The sequence below is a fragment of the Rhinolophus hipposideros genome, assembly GCF_964194185.1.
Source record: "Rhinolophus hipposideros genome assembly, chromosome: 12".
Classification (NCBI taxonomy): Eukaryota; Metazoa; Chordata; class Mammalia; order Chiroptera; family Rhinolophidae; genus Rhinolophus; species Rhinolophus hipposideros.
The window spans coordinates 60,173,729-60,197,661 of record NC_138058.1 but is presented as its reverse complement, the minus strand read 5'-3'; the positions used below and the strand labels follow the sequence as shown (position 1 = coordinate 60,197,661).

General features: G+C 50.6%; 1 protein-coding gene across 4 annotated transcripts in view; it reads right to left on the bottom strand.

The window, feature by feature from the left end:
* Positions 1–23,933, bottom strand: part of OTOF (otoferlin) — an 85,683-nt gene that overhangs the window by 44,800 nt on the left and 16,950 nt on the right. For 2 of the 4 annotated variants that reach the window (XM_081068399.1, XM_081068400.1), the window contains exons 3-6: positions 14,285–14,373; positions 7,344–7,443; positions 4,470–4,651; positions 159–203 (exon numbers count right to left, since the gene is read on the bottom strand). In XM_081068399.1, the coding sequence (XP_080924525.1) occupies positions 159–203; positions 4,470–4,651; positions 7,344–7,443; positions 14,285–14,373 (416 nt within the window). The remainder of the gene's footprint in view (positions 1–158; positions 204–4,469; positions 4,652–7,343; positions 7,444–14,284; positions 14,374–23,933) is intronic. The other 2 variants (XM_081068401.1, XM_081068402.1) reach the window with 1 other exon arrangement.

Here is a 23,933-nt window from a genome sequence, read left to right as displayed (position 1 = left end):
CCAGATGGAGAGACCTCCCATCCTCTGCCATCCCCTGGTGCTGGCTTCAGCAGGACAGCCCACACCTGAGCCCTCTGAGATGGGCCATCCCAACATCCGCACCCTGTGGTGTGGACTCCTTGAGTCCCATGGGCTCTGCCCTGGCCTGGGACACCTACTTGTGCTCGTCATCTCTGCCTCCCTTGGTCTTCTCTCTGCCTTTGCTGAGTAGGGAGAAGAAATGAGGAAACAAGGGGACGTGTGTGAGAGGTTGTGGAACAGAGACACTTGCAGACTTAGCCCCTGGCCCTGTTGACCCCCGCTCCCCGGGATCCCTCATCCCACTGCCTCTCACTTCAGCATGTCTAAGCCTGCAGGATGGGGACCCAGTAGGCCTGGGAGAGTGAAGTGGGGCTATGGTCCGATTCTTGGGGAGAGGCTCACAGGAGTGGGGCTGGATGGCCACTGGCTCAACCCCAAGCCCAGGAGAACCGAGAGCCCTGCTGAGAGAGTAGGCCTCAGGGTATCAGTTAATCTCCTCCATACCCAGGCCAGGGTCTGCTGATTTCCAAATGTGGTTTACAGGTGCCTCAAGGAATACAAGGTTAGATGAGCTGGCTATTGTCCAGGCGTGGGCTACCGTATTCCTCCCCACGTTCTTCCTTGATCCCCTCCAATGGAGTGGGGACCTCCCAGGCTCTCAGGTCCTTTGAGAAGAAAGGTGGGCCAGGGAGGTTCTGGGTGTGCCAAAGTATCCGAGCTGCTTCTCCAGGGGCTTAGAGTAGGGTAAGATCTGTGCTCCTCTCCCTCTTCAGGGAGGCTTTCAGAAAACCCTTCTAGAATATTCTCTCAGTGTTTCCCCACCACTGTGGCAATGAGGATGAAGAAAAGAAAGTAAATAACAATCAGCATTTTTTTTCTCTCCTCACGCTCTGTCCTGGCACAGACCTTGCCCAGGTAGACATGACTCCATGTTCCAACAGCTCAGGACATAAAGGCCTAGAAAGAAGACAGCCGAAGTCCAGCTTTGGTCAATTATCCTTTCTATTAGGCAAGCTGGCCGATTTGTAATTCTTTTCTAACAAGTTAACTTTAGTCAGGTCTCTGGCTCACGAAATTGGCTGAGACCACTGAGCAGAGAATGGAGAAGGGGAGATTGTTTCAGCAGCCCTGCTCTGGCCCAGGGTCTGGCTGGTCCTGGGGCTGGTGAGGTATGGACCCTCATTGGGACCCACGGAGAGCTGTGTGGGGCTTGCTCCAATGGAGCAGGAACTCCAATGAGCTTTTGAGAATGGGGGCCAATTGAGAGATTTACTGGCCCCCGCCTCACATTAGGCCAAGCAAGGCTGTCTTTTTCTGAATCACTGATCCAGGTTTTGAGGGAAGTTTGTTGATTTGTTTACAATTTTTAAAGGACTCTGACTCTAAAAAGTTTGAAAATCCTTGCAGTAGAGGAACCAGATGGGGAAGTAGATCACCTGGCAGTGGGCAAGGGTGAGGCAGGAAGGTGGGATTTGGGTAGATGAAGGATAAAATGTGATTCCTTTCCCCTTTCCTTTTGGATTTTGCTCTGAAATTGCAGGCTGGCCCAGTAGGGGCTTCTCAAGCACATGGCAAGCTAGGGCACAGCATATACCCGCACCCTGGGACACAGCACACACTGCCTCTGTCCCCTTGTTACACACGCCAAGCTCCTGGACCAACAAAGGGACCACACACGGGCCTAAACTCAGAGTGTAAAAATGGAGACGGGAAAAGGACTATCTGTGAAAAACTAATACTCTCATGATCTTATTACAACCACTATTATGACTACAACTAGTAATAATAACCGCAAGGCTCTTGTGCTGAGAACCCTAACTCTCCTTGACATCTCTCACCCATCCATCTCATGAGGTGCGTATGACCCTATTTTCCAAACGAGAGAGCCAAGGCTCGCCTGCCCTCAGTCACTCAGCTGAAAGCAATGGGGTTGGGATTTGACCTCACAGCGGTCCTTGTTGCTAGGGGACATGTCCATGAAGGCCTGGATGGGCCTGACCTCCCTCCTGGAGCCCACATTGTGTTTTCAGTGTCCCAGTCTGGCAAGTTCTATACCTCAGGCAGTGTTCCCCTCTGTCTCTCGGCCTTGGTTTCACTCCACCTCTTCCTCAAGCTCCCACCCCCATGACACCATGTGCATCGTTAAAAGCAGTCACAGGGCAGAGGATCAATATGGCAGCCCCTGGGGAACTCTAGGGTTTCTGGGACCCAAATTCTTCATGGTGCCAGGCCTCATTTGGGCACTCGGCCCAGGGGAAGGGGTAGAGGGCACCCCAACCTCAGGTGAAGTGGCTGGGTTTAGGAGGCGTCTACTGAGTACTGCTTTACCCCAAATCCCAGCATGACCCTGACCCTGGCCCCTCTGGGCTGCTTGGGAGCTGCTGTACCTCTTGAACTCACCCTGGTGAAGGGTGTGGGGGGGCATGAAGGGGGCATGGGAAGTGGGGGTGAGGCTGCGTGTGCTGACCCTGTACACACATGCCTGTGCACATCCCAGGGCACACACCCCATGCGCATGTCTGTCAGAGCCCCCGGCCATGCACACACGGTCCACTGCCCTCGGGCCCCAGGCAAAGGAGGGAGGTACCTGGCTTCCATGGGTTTTTACTGGAGTGGAAGAATGAGAAAAGTGTCCTCCTACCAGTCCCCCAAGATCAGAGGAGCCCAGCAGGAACCCCTATATTCCCAGGGACACCAAGAAGGGGAGGTAGGCAGAGGGAGGAGGGACCATGGAAGGCAGGAGGGCTGGGCAGGTGGAGAAAATGAGGCGAGTCTGAGAATACAGTCCCAAGTCTCTAGAGTACAGCTGCAAGATGAACTCTTTGTCCTTTCTCAGATGTGGCTCCTAGAGCCACGTGGGCAGCGGAGTCCAGAAACCAACCGTGTGTGCAGCTCCTCAGCCTCACGCTCACGCAGAGGGAGAATGTACTTGTATATGCATGTGCGTGTGTGCAAACACACGAGCACTTGTGTATGTATATGCATATGTGTGCTGCGTCTCCATTTGGAGACAGGCAGATGTATACTACCTGACCCTTTGTATTGTCCAGCTACCAAGAACCTGTTTGTCTCCAGCCCTTACAAGGAGCAGCACTCGGCATCCCAGTTTCAGCCTGTGCCATTGTCATCCCTTTGGCTCTCGCAACAACAGGGTAGGGGTTCTCATTGTTCTGAGCCCCATTTTACAGGTTAGGCGGGATGGTAAAGAGAGATGGTAAAAAGAGTATGTCCAGGCTGACAAGAGGCAGAGCTGGGACTCAGACCTGGGTCTCCTGAGGCCAAATGCCATCCTCTTTCCACCCCACCTAGCCTGAAGTGTAAGGAGGGCAGGCTCTACGCTGGCCTGGGCGATGCCGCCCCACCCCATAGCTGCCTGAAAGGTCCAGCTGCATTTGCCACGGGCGTGGTTCCTTTGACCTTATTACTATTACTCCCAGCAGGCTCCCAGGGTCTCTTAAGCTTGTATCTGTGTGTGTGTGTATCTGGTTGTGTGTGTGTGTGTGTGTGTGTGTGTGTGTAGTGGTTCAAGAGCAAAGAAGGAAAACATATTTGTCCAATAAAAATATCAACTTTAATTCCACTAACTTAGAATCTGTGCTTTTTTGGGGAATAGAGACTGAATAAATTTTACTGGGAAAAGAAAGGGTGGAAGGTAATCAGAGAGAGATGATTGCAGTGGGAGGGGAGCATCTCGTTCTCTCAAAACCCAGCCCATTCCTAGATGTATCTTCGACTTAACCTGCGTTTTACACATTATCCCCAGTGACTTCGGAACCTATTGACAGTGTTTTGCTAGCCCAGGTTCTGTCTCTCTTGGCTCTAAGAGTAATACAATTGTGTTTCCTTTTTTGTAAAACTAGCGTATTTGGAAAGCATAGGCCTGGACACAGCTTCCTGTCATCTGTGGGGCAGGACACTTGCACACGTGAATCCTGGACACGGAGGGTGCCAGGATGTGTTCTCAACAGAAGGGAGGCTGGGTCCTGACTAGGACCTCTGACTTCACTCTGGCAGGAAGAGGCTGCCCTCACTTCGGCCAGGGCGCAGGCCAGGCTGCCTGGGGCTGGTCTGGCATTGCGGGGTCTTGGACCAGAAAGATCAGGGCCTCCCCCTGTCTGCTCCTCCCTCTGAGGAAGAAAGAGGTCTAGCCTCTTCCCCTCATATTAGAGGTCAACCTCCTGGAACTTGCCTCCCACGAGGTCGGGGGAGGCCTGGACCCTCAGCCTGATCCCAACCACCCTGCTCCCCGCCCCTGCTCTCCGCCCCTGCCCCCAGTGTGTCTAGAGTGGGGGGCTGGGTGGAGACTGCTGCAGAAACATCTTCCCGCCTCTTGTATGTCTCTCCAGCAACTCAGTCCTACTCTGAACCCAGTCAGGCCTCTCTAGGGACCTAGAGAGGGACCAGGCATCCACCCTGTGACTTTGGGGGCAGAGGGCCCAGCCCGTTACCTCCGGAAGCTCTTCTCTCCTGGTGGCCGGGAGTTGGGGCGGGAGCTAGGGAGCAGCCCATCTGTCTCCTGGCTGTCCTTCTCTTCCTCTTGAAGGGACTCATCCCCCAGGAAGTCGCCATCATCCCAGGAGCCCATTGTGCCGTCTGTAGTCTGATACCGGACCTCCACGCACAGACTGGTCTGCAGGGAGAGAGGCAGGTGGTGAGCAGCTGGGCCAGCAGTAGCAATCCCAATCCCACATACTCTGCTGCTTTGTGATGACTGCAAAGTGCTTTCCCACGCTTAACTCATTGGAGGAAGGCAAGCTGGGTATTACCCTTCCCCCCTCTCCCATTTTGCAGGTGAGAAAACAGAGGCTCAGAAAGACCATGCACAGACTCATTCAACTTAATGGGCGCCTGCTCTTGGCTCTATTCCTCCCTGGTGCCCAAGGAGGGGGGCCCACCCTGGACAGCTGAGCTTGGACTAGGGTGCACTCTGAGTCTACTGCATACATATTCAAGACCATCATTCAGTGCCCCAGTGAGCAGGTCACCCCTCGTCCTCAGAACCAGGGCTGCCTGCAGGCATGAGGGGTAGCCCGCCTGAAACCTGCTGACCTCCCCTCACTCCTGATGCTCGCTGGAGACGTGACGACGTGAGCCGAGTGTGCCATCCAGGAGAGGAGCCCAGGCCCTGGACACACTCCACAGGTATAGGGTCGGCACTTCCTCCTGCTCATCTGACACCTACCCTCCTATCCTGGAAAGGATGGGACTTGAGGGTGCCATGGAATTCTCTCTGGGGAAAAGTGGAGCCCCAAACCTGGGCCCAGGCTGTGCACTTAATCCTGATTGGGTGTCTTGCTCTGGGTCTTTGGTTCACTTACCTCCTTTCAGTTCTCATTTCTCCCCAGTGCACAGGAAAAACTCATTCTAGTCACCTTCTCAACCCTCATGGGTGCTGGGAGGGCACCCAGTCACACTTGCTCTTCCTCATAGGTCTGGGGGTGACTTGCTCCTGAGACCACACAGGCACCCTTCACTCACTGGGTGAACCTCTGAATGCCTAGCCTCAGATTTTCCAAGGGAAGGAAAAGGTACACACATTTTCTGAATTTTTACTGTGCTAAACATCATTCTAATATGCTTTAATATAAGCTCATTTGATCTTCTCAACACTTCAACCTACCCTACCTAAAATATCAGAGAGGTTAAGTTACTTGCTCAAAGTTACACAGCGAGGCAGTGCTGGAGCTGGGAGTTGAGCCCAGCCCAGCTGACTCCAAGCTCCATGTCATTCCCACTGAACTAATGTGGCCCTTCTGCTGTGACCAAGTATGTCATGGTGGGAAATGGTGACTTGGAATTGCAAGCCCTGGGTCCCAGTGCTGGTTCTGCTGTTGATCAGCTGTCTGACCTTGACCAAATCTATTCTCCATCCAGGACATCAGGGTTCCCATCCACAAAATGGGGGCAGGTGGGCTAGATGATCTGTAAGTCCTTTCCTCAACTGAATTCCTAAGCCTGATTCTAAAAGTGCAGGGCATGGGCTAGCTGGCCCGTTCATCCCTGTCCCCTTCCCCAGATCTCTCTCACCGCACTTCCTATACTCTATTCTCTTCCTCCAGGCATCTACGTTCTCTTCCAAGTCCTCTTTTCCCACAGGTGCATAGCTTTTTCTGCATCCCCTTTCCCCTCACTGGAGTGACTGAGACCCCAGCCCCCAGACTTCAAGAAGCACCCCCCTGCCTGCACCCACCCATGGAGAGAATGATCTGGCTGGGGCCAAACTGAGAAGTCCCAAATGTCTCCTTGTTCTCAGCAAGGAAGTATCTTGAGACACCAAGGCACCATGGGAACTTCTGTGCTGTCCTTGACACTCCTCACAGAGGGCTCTTTCCATTCTGACTCCCTATGGCTGCCGTCCTGCCTTCTAAGATGGTTCTGCTGGCCACTATATGGGGCCCGGGGAGGGGAACTATGTGTGGTGTAGTCATATTTTATACCCGGGGAAACTGAGGTCAGCAAACAACAGCTAACAATACTATTTTACATATTTATTTAACACTTGCTATGTACTTAACTGTTCTAAGCACTTCCTGTGTATTCTTTTAATCCTGTGAAGTAGATACTATAATTTTGCTCACTTTGCTGATGACATGTAACCTGCCCAAGTCACATAGCTGGTGAGTGGCCTAACTAAGGTTCGTACCCAGGAGCCATGTCCGTCACCACTGTGCCAAACTGCCCATGAGGGGGCATGAATGAGCTCAAGGAGACGAATGCATTGGAGCAGAGCCTGTGGTCCGGGCAACCAGATTGGTTTATCGCTTTCCTTTGTTAGAACATGTTTTAAGTGCCTACAAACTGTGCATTATTGGTGCATGTGTGCTCATGTTGGAAGTGCTGGGATGGGATGGGACAAATGGAATAGAAAGTGAGATCTCTGCCCTTACAGAAGGCTGGTTTTAGAGAGGAGCCAGGACAGGTGTGCAGAGTGAAGACCATGGCCTGGAGTGGCCAGCAGGCTCAGCCTGGCCTTCGGATGACCAGAGAGACCTCTTTAGTGACCCCGAGCTGGGTGTGTATGGAAGGATGGCTGGGTGGAGAAGAGAGAGCAGCCCCAGTTGCCCTTCTTGTGCACTCTCACTGCAGGAAGGACTGTGATGTCTGCTTTGGGACAGCAGACCTGCCATGCCCCAAGGGCTCCAGCCACAGCCACCAGCAGAGGAGCTCTGGCAGGGTCCGACCTGAGTCTCCTCCTCCTGCCTCACCTCTCCAACCATGAGCACCACCGCCCTGACCACAGTATGTGGAGGGGGAGGAGGTGAAGCAGCCCCCCAGGCGACCCTACAACGGGCAAGTTCAGGGACTCTCTGGGGCGCACCCACCTTGATGATGGCATTGTTGTCATCGATCAGTGTGTCGGTCACCTCCACATGGTTCTCCTCCACGACCTTCTGCAGCACCATGCGGAAGGTCCCAACGAGCCTGTGAACAGCAGGGCACATGGTGGTTTCAGGTGAAGAGGCCAGAGTGAGCAGCTGACCTCCCAAGAGGCTGTGAGAGGCTGGGAAGGAGAAGGTGGCCCCAGAGCTAGGGTAGCATGTCCAAGATGGTACATGACCCTAACAACTGTGTGTGATTGTATGTGTGAGACTCATTTCCCTGGGAGAGCTTGAGGGCAGTGAGCACTGGGGTGGGGGGTCAGGAAGTTCACAGACTGCGAGACGGGGTATGATGGTGGAGCCTTTTGTTCCTCACATATGTGGAATTGAGGTTCAGCTGAGCCCCTGCAGAGAAGCTTCCTGATGTTCAGCATAGAGGCTGTTGGGAAGGACCGGAAGCTCCTGGACACACAAGCAACTCCTCCCCCTTCCGCCTCCCTAACCATGACCAAGATGTCCACCTTCACTGACAGCATTGGCTCATTCATTCACTCTGCTCGAAGGTGAGGACCTATCTGACCACACGATTCCCATATTCCCAGCTGCATAACAGGGGAGAGGCAGTGCAGTGCCGTGAAGAAGTCTTGGAGCCAGAGAGACTGTGATCTACCCCAGCTCTGACACTTACCAGCAAGTTACCTGCTTCCTGGGCAATTTATTTAGGCTCTCTCAGTCCCAGCTCTCTCCTAAGATGTGCTAAGAATCCCGACTTGACAGAGTTGTTGTTTACAGGACTAACTGAGATCCTCTGTGCCAAGTTCTTATTAGAATGCCTAGCACATAGTCAGCACCCTAAAAGCAGTCCAGTTGTTATTGAGGGGGTACCCTATACTGTAAGTCTCTCCAGGGCAGATATTTTCCTATTTCCAACCTCTATTTGATATTTCCAGAGGGACAAGAGCTGAGGCAGGTATCCACAGTGCGTGAGAGCTGGAGAGGACTCGGGGTCCTCTGGTGCTGTCCTTGATTTATAGAGGAGGAAGGTGAGGCTGAGAAAACAGGAAGGGACCCACAGCTCATTAATGGCAAGTCTAGGTGAAGTATCAGGTGAATTCTGACTTGAACAGACATGTTTGACCTCAGACCATCCTGAGGCCCATGAAGGATGAACACTGTTTTGTTTTGTTTTTTAAAAAGCCTCGCAAGTACGTAAGGGGAGGACGTGGTGGGAGCAGCCACGTTAGATGAATATGCAATGTTGACCTCCAGAGCTCAGGGCCCCACCTGCCAGCTCACCTCCCTCCCTGTGGGTAGAACTGTTCATACCATTCCTCCATCCTACTGCCTGACTAGGCTTCTAGACACTTCTTAGACTTATCCCCTTGGAAGCCTCCTTCCCCAGCTGCATGCTGGCCTCTTTCCAGCTTGGACAGTGCACAAAGAGACGTGCTCGCCTGGGGGTCGGGGGACCTGGAGCCACTGGCCCCAAGTCTCAATTTTATCTTCATAAAGCAAAGGGGGTGGGCTTATAGCTTCCGTACGGTGTGGACATTCTAACAGTAGACTACAGTAGGCACGAAAGAACGCCAGAATGGTTTTGTAGCCTCCCCTCTTTTGGTTCTAAATCAGTGGACCTCAGACATCAGCATGAACAGAATCGTCTGGAGGGCCTGTTAAAACACAGTGACTGGGACCCCACCCACCCCAGGCTGCACTGGCCAGTGTTTAGTGACTGGCTGGGAAAGGGGAAGGGCAGGCCTGACCTGTACCTTTCGTGACTTCCATGGTGATCATATTCCCCCCATGGCCAATTTCAGGGCTGGGCACTCAGGCGCATCTCTCCCTCAGTTCCTTAGGTGGCAGAGGAAGGCCCGAGGATCAGCAGAGATGCTGCAATGTGACAAGACACTCCCAGGGGGCAGGAGGGAGCTATTCCCCCCCATACTCCCATCCCCTGCCACCTGGCAAGTGCTTAGAGAAGCCTTTGGCACCTTCCAGGCTTAAAGAAGGCCAGAGTCAAAGACCTTTAGACTTGAGAGGGGCATGAGAGGAGAGCTTGTTCAGCATTCCGTTAAGAAGGAGTCCCTTAAACATCCTCCTGACACGTGCTCTCAAGCCCCTGCCTAATGCCCTGTGATGGGGCTCTCACTTCCCCACTGCTACTCTTACTATTCGTCTATTTTGCCACTGCTTTAGTCACAAAATAAGCCGAGATCTGCCTCTGGAAAATCCCCCACACCTCATGCCCTGACCCATGTCCTGTCCTACACACAGACTAAATTCCATCTTTAACAGGAGGCAGTGTAGACAGTGGAAAGAACCTGGGCTCTGGAGTCAGACAGAGGTGGGTTCACCCAGCAGGGTTTAAGGGGGATTCTACCATCTGGCAGCTGTGTGACTTTGGCTAGTTCTCTAACCTCTCTGAGCCTTGCTTTTATCCCATCTTCCCAGAGGAGGTGCTACCACCCGACTCACTGTGTGGTGGTGAGAACAATCTCCAACACCCGGGCACTCAGATGTCGGCCCCTCCTCCCTTCCTTAATGAGCTGTCTGGAGGGCCCATACAGCGCTGGTCTCCTTTGCAGAATGGGCTCTGGGGGCAAATGCTCAGCCTTACAGAGCTGGGGCCCAAGTGAGGCCCAGAGGGTGGGGCTGGAACCCCAGGAGATTGCTCGGCCAAAGGAATTGGCTTGTCTACCCCCACAGGGTGGCTTGGGGGCTTTAATATCTAACGGTTCCTCCCAACCTCCCAAACAAAACCAAAAATAATATTCTTTGAAATGGACAATTGATATTACCTCAGTCTTATGTAAAATTCAAGAAATTATTTTAATTGTACAGTTTTTATAAAATGTTGTTCTTCCTACACGTCTGTAACATACCATCTAAGCAAAAACGGTGCTTGTTAGGAAAACACAGCATCACAAGTGCCCTAATGCTGCTTCCAACAAAATGCTGCCCCGCAGCTCCCCTCTATAGACAGGAAGGAAGCCCTGGCTCTGGGATGCATGGTGACCCCCAGGCAACCCCTCCCACCCCAGTTGCCCTTTGTCCAGCCTGGCTGCAAACTCACTGGCATCTGCCTATCGCCTTTGCTCCTCTGGGTGGGTCAGCATGGAGCTGCCTGGGAAGGTGGGGTCCAGAGCAACTGAGGAAGGGTGGGTTCACATGCCCTTTGAACAGCTGGGTCCTTCCCTGGGAAGTGGAGGTGTGAGGTCCTTCATTCTGGGGAAAGGAGCACTGGCCCTGGGGTGAGGAGGTCTGGGTTGAAGACCTGGCTCTGCCCTGAGTCTGCTGTGTGAGCCTGGGCAAGGGCCAAGTCTGGGCCTAAATTTCCCCCCCAGGCTGTTAGCTGAAGAGGCTGGGACCTAATCTGTCCTCTGACAACCTCCCTTATGTGGCCCATGCAGGTTACCCATTAAAAAAAGCGCACCCCCCACAGAGCCTATAGCCACCCAGGAGACTGGACTGGCCCCCAAGGAGGATTCCCAGTTGACGAGCCAGAAGGGAGGGGGCCTCAGGCACAGACCAGCCACAGATGGACCACAATAGAGCTGCAACCAGGCACCAGGAACTGTCAATAATTCATTGCTTTCCCCTGGGAGCTGGTGTCAAGTGCCAGAGACGCTAAGCCTCCACTGTTCTCCTGGCTCCTGAATTATTCAGGAGTTTCAGGAGACTGGCCCCTGGGTCAGGTCATCCCCCCTCAAGGGTCCTGGACAGGCGGAAGGGGACACCCAAGAGCCCCTGGACCCAACACCTTGTCTTCACCAGGAAGTCCTGAAAGAGGACTTCGTTCAAGGTGGGCTAAGCAGACTTAGGAGTCTCCTGGTCTCCGACTAGGACACTTTCTTCCTTCACATCACATGTCCTCCTCCTCCTGGAACCACTGGGTAAAGGGCCAACTTCCAAGCAGCCCTCCACCTCTATGACTAGTCCCTTTCTCTGACGTGAGCAATGATGGCATTAGGCCTCATAGGTCCCATTTCTCACACCAGCCTCCTTTACCTCAGGTTCCAAAATGCATCAGTCATGTGACTGGGCTGTCCCCTTGGAGTGCCCTGAACTCTTCAGAGAAGAAGGGCCACTCTGAGTCCTGCTCCCAGACCCACCCTGTACAACCTCTGCCTCCTGCCCCCACAGGGCATTTATTCATTCACTCATCATACAAAGTCATGGGGGCTTCCTGGGACCAGGCACCCTCCCAAGCAGTGGGTGTGGTTTTGCTGGATGGCAAGCCCAGTGCAAACCCCAGAGGCGCCCCCTCAGCTCAGCTCCCCCATGAGAAGGAACCTGGAGACTGAGCTGGGCCATGGTGGGGACAGAGGGCTGTGGCTGCAACAGCTCCTCTCGCCTGATCCAGGCAAACATCAGGTGGGCCTTTTTTTTGGCTCTGGGAAATGGAGCCCTGATTCTCAGATGTGGAGTCCTGCGCCCCACCTGACTTCAAGCACTCAGCCCTTCCACTCTGATCCCCCAAGCCGGCCTGTGTGAGGATGGGCTCTACACACTCCTCTGACGGCAGCCCTTTTCCCCCTCCCAGCTCTGCAGCCAACAGTGCCTGGACATCCTTCAGGCTCCCGAGGAAATGGCAGGACCCTCTCCCACCAGGCCCATGCCTACCACCCCCTGTGGGGTTTCCTGCCTTCTCTTGGGTGGGGACAGGGGAGGTAGGGAGAGAGGGACAAGAGGAGAATTAGAATAGGACTCCCCACTTCTGTCTCCCTCTTGTTGGCATTTTAGAACAACCAGTTGAAGCTTTACCTTTCAGCATATTTGCTGTTAGGGTAGTCAACTTCCCAAACAATTATCAAATACTTCTGATTTGTTCACAGCAGGAGTTTTGATGTCTTCCAAGGTTTCCAGCATGTCAGTGACTGGTCTAGCAGCTTTTACGTAAACGATTTACCGATCTCTTTCCACCCTTCACTTTCACCATCATTGCTCACATACCCTGGTTTCTGGGACGTTGAGGATTAGAAAGGGGAGGAAAAAGATATGCACCCTGGCCCCACTCTACCAGTGTCTACACATGTGGCCTCAGTATGCTCTCTGAGACTCAGTTTCCCCATCTGTAGAGAGGGCTGCACTGGCTGAGCTCTGAAGCTCCTGGATGCTCTGCATCTGTGTCTGGGTCCCTGCTGGGGTGCCCGGATGCCCCTTCTGGTCGTCAGCTTCCACTTCTACTTTCTCCTCCTGTACACCTTGTTGTGCTTGTATGTGGGCCTTTCTTCTGTTCCTGTTTCTCCTGTCCTCATGTGGCACCCATTCTCCCACCTCAAGGAAGAAGGCCACGCTTCATGTTGGGGGCTCCTGCTGAGTGTCTCACCATCCTTTCTTGTGGGTGCCAGAGACGGCTGCCTAAATGGTGTGATGTCCTGAGAAGCCAAGGGAGAGGCCTCCCTGCCCTAAACATCTGCCAGCAGTTCTGAAATGCCCACACCCCATACTCAGCTGAGATCTGCAGGTTCCCAATACAAAACTCAGAATCCTTGCAGCCCACTTGGTTCAGCCCTTCCTGGTCCAGAGAGCCCCTTAACAACATCGCAGTCCCTGTTTGCTAACCCTCTCCCCATCACAGCTCATTGCTTGGAGAGCTCTGACCATCTGTTATCTGTCTGCTGTCTTCTCACAGTGCAGCCTGGTCCTGCATCTAGGCACACATCTCTCTTTCCTCTTCCACATGTCAGAAAACCTTCTTGGGTCAGGCACGGTGCCTTAAACCCTCACTTTGTTCCTCCAGTGACTAGCAGAGGGTCTGCCTGGTACAGAGTATTTGCTCAGTAAATGTTTGATGAGTCACTAAAAGAGTGGATGGAAGGATGGATGGATGAATGGATGATGGACAGATGGATGGATGGATGGATGGATGATGGATGGATGGATGGAGGATGGATGGATGGATGGATGGATGGATGGATGGATGGATGATGAACATGCCCTGTGTGATTTTCTCCTCCAGGTTCTCATCCCTTGTCCTAAAACAAGATTTAAAGTCCCTTTCCCCTGGCAACCGCAAGATAGTGCCTACTGTTGTTTCCACCCAGCATGAGGACAATGGAACTCTCGCCTCTTCTGCTCTTATTGCTCTACTTCTATTAATATGACCTATGATTAGGTCAGCTTTTCTTTTGTTTGTAGTCTTCCCACTGTTGACTCATACTGAGCTCTCAGTGAATAATGCCCCCACACCTTTTTGGACATGTCCTCTAGATTGTATTTTTAAGAGCAATTGGTTTTTGAACCCAACACAGGAATCGACATTTATTATAGTTAGCCACCATTCCAGACTAGTCAAATCATTCTGAATTCTGCTTGTCGCCCAGAGAGAAGGGTGGGGACGACTTTTGTTGACCCTCTAGTAGTGACAGTGCTCATGTGATAGGTGTGCTTCACTGCAGAATGTAAGCTCTGTGAGGGAAGGTACCTCACAATCCTCAGCACAGTAGGCCCTTAGTAAACATTAGGGGAATCAATTAATAAACAAAATCTATCTCATTGAATTCTCGCAGCTTCCCTTTGAGGTAAGCACTTATCCTTTTTACACGTGAGTATACGGAACTCAGAGAGGTTATATAACCTGCCCAGGTCACACAGTAGGTGACTGAGCTGGGATTTGAGATCAAGCTTGCCTGACTCCTAAACCATCGTACCAAACTTCCTCAGAGCTCTTGTCTTCCACAAGTGTGACAAGGGTGCCCTCCAGGCTACAGACGGTTTATTGGAGATTATTATCAGCCATTAGTTAGCTTCTCTGATGAGCAACTGTGGCCCAGCATGTGTAAGGGGAAGACTTAAAGAAGGGAACAGAAATAGGTCTTTGAAGGTCAATCCAGAGCAGGCTATGGGTGCGGGTCCCCTTCTAAACCCAAAGGAGAGGGAAGCCCAAGGAGCAGGCCCCCAGCCCCTCTGGCCCTGCCTCTCCTCCCCCAGCCCACACTTACTTGTTGCTGAATACTTTGCTGTAGTTGAAGATCTGAATCTCAAGTATCTCACTGTTGTCGATGCTGCTGGCCACTGGCCACCGGAAGGTCTGGAGAGAGAGGGACAGTTGTCGCCTTGGGTGGAAGTGACAGAAAGGGGTGTGGGGAGCGGGTCGGGGTCCTTGGTAAGGTGGCCCCTCATATCAGCCCAGTGCTCCACAGGGACAAAGTTCACACCTGGAATCGCATTTAAGTGTGACCAGCACCTCGGAGCATGGACGTTGTATTTCATCTTCCAAAGATGGCACTGCGAGGGGGTTGGTGACATGCCCAAGGTCATACGGTAAGTGAACCAAGACTTCTGACTCAGCCCAGTGCTCCTTCCACTGCCTCACAGTGGCCTTCCAACTCCTGGGGTACACCCGTGAGTGGAGGTGTAACCAGGGGGCAGCTCCAGGGCAATAGAAAGGGTTGTGGGCTGTGAGCATGGTTTTTGTTGTGACTCCCATCAGAATCATCTGACCTGTCTAAGCTCTGCCCAGAGTGAGAGCTCTGGGCTCTCCCTTTCAGGTCAAAGCACCTCTCACACTGGAAACTTTGGGGACAGATTTTAGCTGTTTGCTAAATAGCTGTTTAATAATAACTGTTTGTTAGCTGTTTAATAATAGCTGTTTGTTAGCTGTTTGCTGATATTAGGGTCAGGTCTTCAGAGGAGGGACAGCCCATCTCCAAATCACTGTTTCTAGATTAATCCTCACCCTGTCTGTGTTGGCCTCATTATTGAATTAAGAATAAAAATAAACAGGAAGTTGCACGGGATTTTTCCTGATGCCCTAGAGGTGGCTATGAGGGCCCAAAACAGAGGGCCCAAAGGTGCTACGTACCCATCCTCTAAAGAGAGTTGCCAGCAGCCAGAGCCAGGCACCTCGCTCTGGTCCTCCTCAAAGGCCTGCTGCCCCAACTTTCACCCCAGCCCTTCTCCTTCCTGGGATGAAATAGAAGATTGGGGAAGGGAAAGGTGGAAAGACTCACATTCTAGGTGGGGCAGTCTCCTGGGAGAATAGCTCGGAGACGCTGAGTCACCCTTAGGAAGGGGAGCTTGGCAGGCCAGTTCCCAGTAACATCCGCCCAGGCAATGGACTGACTGATCTGCCCTGTGAGCCTCTCAGGAGACCCACAGAGCTGCACAGGGCCAGGACAGCAGCCATGAAGGAGACTGGCATGCCACTGTTTGGTGCGTCGAGTATGGAGCTTACATTCTGTGTGCCCGATGGATGTTATAAAGAGTAGTCAGGCTCAAGCAGTCCTGCTGACACTCTAGCCAAGGCTGCCTGCCAGGAGAGGGGTCCTCAGCTTGGATGAGGCTGTGACGTTATACCCCAGGTGGCAGGAGCTGGGGTGGCATGAAGCCATGTCCCCTAGGCTGGGAATCAATCCTGTGGGGCAGGCCGCGCAGGTCTCCCACAGAGCCCACCGGCACAGTGTCCTATGAGACAGCCAGCCTTTGCAGGTCTGCCATGTTGATGGCTTCCAGAGTTGGTTAGAGCTCGTCAGAGAAGCGGTCACACCATAAGGAGGGGCCCATGTCCATGGCAGAGACCAAGAATCAGACCGCGTACTCCCACCCGCAGTGGAGTGGGAGGAAATATGGAGGGCCTGACCAGGCGTCCTTATCCTACTCCATGTCTTGAACCACAGCCTGAGAAAAGGGAGAAGACCAGGTGTAAAGAGGACGCCAGACTGGAGTAGTCAACCTTTCTGAACTTGATGTTGAATAACTAAGAATGACCAGAAAGCCCCGAGGCCTACTCAAACGGTCATTGAGAGATAGTATCAAGGGGAATTTTGACAGAGCAGGTAGATGATAATGACTTTTACATTTTGTTTCATTTTTTTATACCCCACCAAATTCAGACTGTTCAATACACTAGAAATAAATAATAATGATAGTAATCATAACGATAGCTGCCATTTATAGGCAATTTTTCATTATGCAGGGGTCTGAATGCTTTAGAGGTATTAATTCATTTAGTCTTTACTACAACCCAGCAGGCTGGCGTTGTGTTTTCCTTTATAGACAGAGAAACACAGGCTTGGAGAAGAAACCCGATTCAGAGAACTTGGCTGTTAGGGGCTGAGCAGGCCCTGGGGAGGCTTCTGAGAGCCCACCCTGCAACGCTGCCATTTCAAAGCTGTGCTTTCTTCTCCCAGACTGAGTACTGAGGACTTGGGGGGCATGGGGCCAGCTTGGAAGGTTACTCCCAGTGTGGGCAGGGTCTGTCTCACAAAAAACGAGTTTAATGTCCCCTCTCTTCAGGATTGGCCAAGTCCCAGTGAGGCCCCTCACCCCCCCGATTGGTTCAGCTGGAGCAGGCAGGAGAGGGAGGAAAAAGCAGAGAAGGGAGAGGCCCCAGGGTACGGAGGGAGAGGGTTCTGAGCAGGCCCTTGGACCCAGAAGGAAGAGGGCAGGATGAGGGAAGTCTGGGAGAGCGGGAGCAGACTGGCCCTGCCCACAGGCCTCATTAAGCAGCTTCTGTTCCTGCTGCCTGCATGCTTCCAACTTAGGCGAGTATGCAGTTTTCTTAATGAAGTTGCTTTTATTGAGCTGCAGGGAAATAAACCAGCTCAGGAAGGCCCAATGCATTAGGCGTGGTGCTGAAGGGAGCCACAAAGATTTCAGTTTCCTTGGGATAAAGGGGGCAGGCGTGTTTGATCCACCCGAGGGCCTGTGGGTGACGCTTTGGCTTTGGAAGGAGAGAAAGATTAGGAGAAAAAGGAGAAGACTGTGGAAATTGCACCATTAGAGGAAGGAGGTATCGTTTCAGTGAATACACAGAAACAGCGGAAGTCATTGGGAGGAAAAGGGACCCAGAGAAGGAAACTGCTTGGGACTGCTATTTGCTCATTGCCAAGGACTGACTTGCTGAGTGACTGGGGTGCAGTTTATTGGGTCACAAGGGCTCACAGGAGTAGAAAGCTGGTCATCGTGGGCCATTTTGCTGAGTAGAGGGGAGGGGAGTCAGGGAGGTGGGGGAGGGGCTTGCGTGGGGGCGCCCTGACTGGAGATGAGACTCCAGAGGAAGCAGACCTGGTTACATGGCTTAGCGAGCCCTTTCAGGAATTTTTCCAGGAAGGAGCCTTAGGAGGAGAGAACATGAGAAAGTAAATGCTAGAGCGGGGTTGGGGTCAGGGCTGTCACCGTGCACGCCAGAAATTAAGGCCCTTCTCAGAGGCGTTTATGATGACCTGCAAGTCCTGAGTGAGTCCCATAAGCTTCTTTCATCTCTGACTTCCTCTCCCTTTAAATATTCTTCCCTTACCTCACTTTTCTGTCTCCCCATTTTCCACCCCTTGTTTCTCCATGTTCTTTCTCTCCTGTTTGCTCCTCTGCTATCTTCTTACCATGTCCATTTTAATCTTATATTAATTTCTTTCTCTGTCTCTCTCTCTGTTTTTCTGTCTGTCTATCTCTCTGCCTCTGTCTCTCTGTCTCTGTCTCAGTGGTTCTCAAGCCTGGCTGCACCTTAGACTCACTTCTGGTAGCTTTAAAAAATCCCAGGGCCCAACCTGCATTGGAGACAGATTAAAGCAGAGTCTCTGCACAGGATGCAGGTATGGTAAGAGCTCCCAGGTGACTCCCCTGATGTGGCTAAATTTGAGGACCACTGCCCAAGGAAAGACCTTCTTGACGAAAGCAAAACATCAGATTCCTCCTCCTCCCCCACCCCACTCCACGTAGCCCTCTCCCACTGGCGTCTGGAACAGTCAGGGCTTTGCAACCTAGAACCATCCTCCTAGCTCAAAGAGGACACAGGGCCTGGAGACACTCTTTGCTACTCCCACTTGTTCTCTTTAGAAGCAAAGACATGGGCTTTGGTTTAGCTTGAATTTTCCTTAGCTGTTTCCTCTATTTTCCCCCCTCCTTTGTCTGAGGTGGGGGGGGGAGGAGTCCCAGGAGCCCTGGGAGTATGGAGTTGTGACCCAGTTCGCTAGCTCTAGGGTTGTGTGTGACCTGGCTGGTGCTGGCCAGGGCGGCAGAGTTCCACATCCTATCAGTTCCGCAATCTAGGACTCCACAGAAAGGTTTCCCTGATGTAGTTTGGAGAATGACCTGGATTATCCTGGCCTTCATAGATGAGTCTGGAACCAACCTAAATCATCACGACAATATCCTTAAACGAATAGTTCTCTAGGTTTTGTTTTGGTGGTGGAGGGGGAACACCTTAGGGTGTGTTGCAAAGCTTTAGGGTACAATAGAAAGACACCGCTTGGGAATTTAAAGACCCAAGATTCAAGTTGGGTTCATTCTTTTGTTCATTCTTTCACTCGGCAATATTCCTGGAGTCCTGTGCTGGATGCCAAGCCATGATGAACCAGATATGTACATTCCTGGCCCCACAGAGCTTACAGCTCTGTGAAAGCAAAGTGAGCACATCAGATCGGGTCCCCTTGACCCTCCATCCCCCTCCCCCAGGCTGGTGACCTCTCCCTCCTCTGGCTCAGAAAACCCATTGTCTACTTTTATCTCTTCTGGATCCATCTCCCCACTGGACTGAGGGAGGGCAGGATTGAGCCTTGTCCACTTTGCAAGTGGCCATAGGCCCTGGAATCAGATAGGCTTGGGTTCAAATCCTGATGTGACTACTTATCACCTGGGATGATACCACCCCTGTGAGTTACAGTGAGTTACAGCACTGTGTAAAGCTCTCAGCCCAGCCTGCCACGTACTACGTGTTCCACAAAAGCAGCTGGACGTCTTACTATTCCTATAAGTACTACTGTCATTCTGGCCACTTCTGTGGAGTCCAGGCCACATGGGGCCTGGCTTAGAGCCAAACCAAACTGGCTTGAGGTGGGTCTGGTGTGGCCATTCCCATTCCCTCAGGACAGGGGCCTCTGCTGGCTGCTGGCCTGGCACAAAGCCTCTCTCTCTCTCTCTCTCTCTCTCTCTCTCTCTCTCTCTCTCTCTCTCTCTCTCTCTCTTCTCCAGAGTTGTAGGTTAAACGTGAGATCTCAGGTTCCAACCTCTGGGAAAGGAGACACCTTGTCCAGGCTCCGTTTCCACCCATTGTTGTCCGGAGCATCGCCTTTCTTTCTCTGCCACCGCCTCCCGACTCAGGTGCCTCAGCCTGGCCTGCAGCAGCCCCTCTCATCCTTGTCTGAGTGGAGGAGGGAGAGACGTTGATTTTCTTGTCTTTTTTTTCCATTTTATTTTTCAGCCGTTAAATAGGTCTGCAAGGCAGGCAGAGCAAGGAGTATATCCCCATTTTACAGAAAGGGACTCTGAGGCCTAGAAAGTTTGAGTGGCCAGCCCAAGGTCACAGGGTTTATTAATACCTCAGCGAGAATGGTAGCCCGGTTCTCATGACTCCAGCCCAGTGTTCTTTGTACCTCACTGAGCTGGTTCCCAAAGACCCTGGGCACAGGAAGGATGAGTAAAGAGACTCTCGGGGAAGCCAAGAGGCCTTTGGAGGTTTTGCAAGGGCAACTGAGGTTCCTTTCTCAAGCTTCTTCTGGACCACTGACAGGCTGGTTCCTTCAGGGGCTAGCCAGGGAAGTTTAAGACTTGTCCACCCCAGTCTGGAGACAGGTATAAACATGGGTACACCTCCAGGCTTTCTCTGGAAAGACCCTTGGGTACTCCCAGAGCAGGGGTTGGGGGGGTTGCCTCCCCTGCTTTGTGGGGTGTGTAGTGCTGACCAGTGGCAGCCAGGCTACAGGCCACTTCTCGGTGGGAGAAATGGAGGCAGAGACATGGAAAGATCCCAATAAAGTCCTGCAGAGGTATTGAGGGTCAGGCTCAGAAGCAGCTTTCTACTGCTGCATCCAGAGGGGGCTTAGAATCAAACCTAAGTGTGTAAATGGCAAAGCCATTTACAGCTCTGTTACCTTGGGAAGGATACGTACTCTCTGAGCCTGAGTTTCATCCCCTGTGGGTTGCTGTGGATGAAAGAGGAAGTAACACAGTGCTGCTGCTGGAAACTGCTGTCATGATCTTCCAGTGGGGCTGCTGGGGCAGGATGGGGGGTCATGGACAAGTCCTTGTAGTGTGGGAGGGCCTGAGTGTCCCAAGTCATTTAGCATCCTTGCCCCCATTCCACTAAGTGCATGTGGGTTCCCCATGATAACAACTAGAAAATTCCCTGTCCACCCGAGGGTGAGTAGAACTTTCCTCAGGTGAGAACCACTGCTCCCCATCTTGGTACCACTCTCTGACATGGCTGCGTACTTTGGCTCATAACTCCCTGGCTTCTGCCTCCTCCTCGGTCTCTCCACACTCACCGGCAGGCTCCCCTGTGCCCAATTCCTGCACAGATCCTCCTGTGTTGTTGAGCCTGCCTCTCCCTCTGGGCATCTCTAGCCTGGGGCCCAGCACACATTAGGTGCTCAGAATGTGGTCCCATGCTTGGGAGCAACAGGGACTGACTCTCCACCTGTCCTGGGCTGGGGGGAGCTGGGAACAGGAAGGACATGGTGATTAACTTTGAATGTCATGTATACCTGTGGCTCAGGTGTCCCAGGGTACAGTTAATGGAAAGGAGTGGCAATGTCCTTGGAAAGGGCATCGGGTTGCTCATTGGCTGTAAGCCTGGGTGGACATGTCCCCTGGGAGACTTGGTGAAAAGGATGAAATCAGATGCTTTGCCTGGTTGACTGGGGCCAGAGGCCCAAGGAGGCAAGACTTTGAGAGACTGGGCTGGGCTGTCTACATGTTCACTCAACCAGCCCCTCCCTCTCAGGGCCTTATCTGAGGAAACAAGGAGAGGAAGGGAACGAGCAGATTCTGTGTTGGGTAAGCCTGAGGCCAGGACAGCTAGTTTAGTATCCTGGAATGGATATCATCACAACAATCCCTCATTTTGTTCATCATTTTACAAAGAAACTTCATACCCATCATCAGCCCCATTTGACAACAGCAGTAACTGAAGTTTCGAAGCTGAGGCAGAAATTCACACAGCCAGGAAGGGGAGAAGTCCAGAACAGAACTCTCCTTGGAGAGGGCACAGCCTGGGGGCTATGCTGGTCAATGGTGACTCCCTAGCCCAGGCGAGAAAGTTGAGGCCTTGCTCCTCTGTGTCTGTGGCTCTGGGCCTGTGGACGCAACTGCACTGTGTGGGATGGGCCCAAAGTGAGGAGAGGACAGAGATTCTGGGTGGCCCATCAAGCTGGGCTAAAAAGTTCAGTTAAATACCATCCTCAAAGGGAGTAATCTGCCATAAAGTCCTTCTCAGACCAAACACAGCCAGATATCCTCATAAAAAGTGAAGTCTAGGCAAGAAGGGGTAAGCTATTCTGGTTGTCACAGCAGAGCTGCTGCTTTGTGCCAAAATCGTGACGTAAGACTGTTGGTTCTGCCCCAAAATCAACCCTGCAGAAACTATAGGAGCAGGAGGGAAATAAGGATTCCAGGAAGTAACAAACAAATGGAAAAACAAATATGAGAAACCCAGCGAGACCAAAGGCTGTTTGAGCTGATGTGTGTGGGGAAGATAGAGGTTACCCAGCTTGAGCCAGGAGGGAATAGAAGCAGCATTGGGAGAACAGGTCGGAGAAAATCTTTGTACGTTCTGCTCTTACCTTTCCCTGGTATTACGTTGGGGCAATTGTTGCCTGCTCCTTAACTGATAAAATTGTGACAGCAGTGCTACTGGGATGAGGACTGATGAAAAAGGTATTGATAGACCAGCTGCTTATACCTTCTTAACCCATAAAGATCATTTATTAAAAATCTAGAATGCTAGTGGTTACCAGAGGGTAAGGGGGTGGGGGTGGGTGATGAGGGTAAAGGGGATCAAATATATGGTGATGGAACAAGAACTGACTCTGGGTGGTGAACACACAATGGGATTTATAGATGATGTAATACAGAATTGTACACCTGAAATCTATGTAAATTTACTAACAATTGTCACCCCAATAAATTTAATAACAAAATAAAAAATAAAAAAATTTAAACTAAAAAAAAAAAAAATCTAGAATACCTTCTTTTAACCATGTTTCTCCTTAAAGACTCAGAGATGAGAGCCTTACTCTGTTTCTTTGGTGACTAGGGTCTTTCCTTGTGCTCATGCCTGCCCTTCAACCCCTAGGGACTGACACAGCCGATTTTTGATATTTCCCCAATACTTGTTAGCAGACAGAGTAGCTCATACCAGGAAAAGTTGAACAGGGAAAAGTGAAGAGACACTTGGAGAGGACCTCTTCCATAAAAGAAAGACAATACACTGAACAGTATATACCAACTGGGTGGGGCTGCAACATTAGAACAAATGGATCATAAATATATACATTAGCAATGAAACAAAGATAAGAAATAATTTTTAAAAAGAACAAATTAGTGAATTTTGAAGATCAATTTGAAGAACTCCCTCAGAAGACAGCAGGAAAAGATTTATAGAGTGAGTGTGTGTGTGTGTGTGTGTGTATATATATATGTGTGTGTGTGTGTGTGTGTATATATATATATATATATATATATATATATATATATACACACACATGCCATGAGGGTTTCTTTTATATATATATAAAAGAAACAGCAATTAGAAGTAGAAGTACTGACATCTGATAATAGGAGTTGCAGAGGAGAGAACAATATAAAAACTGAATGGAAGGAATATTTGAAAAAAATAATGGAGATAGAATTTTCTGTAATAAATGAAAGATGAAAGGCCCTCAATTTGAAATAGATTGCAAAATAGTGCAAAACAGGAGAGATAGGAAACCCACAATTAAACACATTATAATAAAGTTTAAGAATATCAAAGATAAAGGAATTACACTTTTTTTCCCAGAGAGAAAGAAAGGTCATCCACAAAGTTATAAGAATCAGATGGCCATCAGACTTCTCAACAGAAAGATGGAATAATATTTTTGAAGTTGTGAAAGAACTTTGAACCTAGAATTTTATATCTAATGAAACTCTTATTCAAATTGGAAGAAATAAGAAAAATATTCTCAGGTTTACAGAGCTTTAAGTTTGTTAAACAAAGACGCAAATTAAAAACGCTTTTGGAGGAAGTACTCAAATGAGGAGAAAAACAATTCCAAGAGATACTTAAAGAGATATGAGAAATAAAGGTGATCAAATATCTGGTAAAGACTATTGTTGTCTTAAAAAAGAAAAAAGAAGGCTAACACAAATAAAAGAAAGGAGAACACACATTCATAAGAACCTAGAATTAAAATTCTAATCTAGATAATATCAGCATGAGGATGTGGGCAGAGGTGGGGAAATCAAAGAGGCATGAGAGAGAGTATTAAAGCACTTGTCACATTAGGGGAAATTATGATTATTGATTTGTTTACACTATTAATAGAGATACATAAACATGAGTAAAGGTGACTACCTTGAAAACAAAAATAGAATGTATAACTTTTCAACTAACAGAAGAAAATCTGATCTACTCAATGGGAAGCTGGAAAGGATAAAAAAGCAAACAACAAAAAGCACAGTAAGTGGAAAATATAAAATAAGATAGTGGTAGAAAGAAGCCTTATAATAATAGCAATTACAATAGATGTAAATGGATAAAACTGATCGATTAAAATACAAAGACTCTCATATTGTGGAAGAAAATAAGATCTAATAATACATGCCCTAAGATGACATACTTGAATTTGAAAACACAGAAATATTAAAAATAAAAAGATAGAAAAAAATACACCA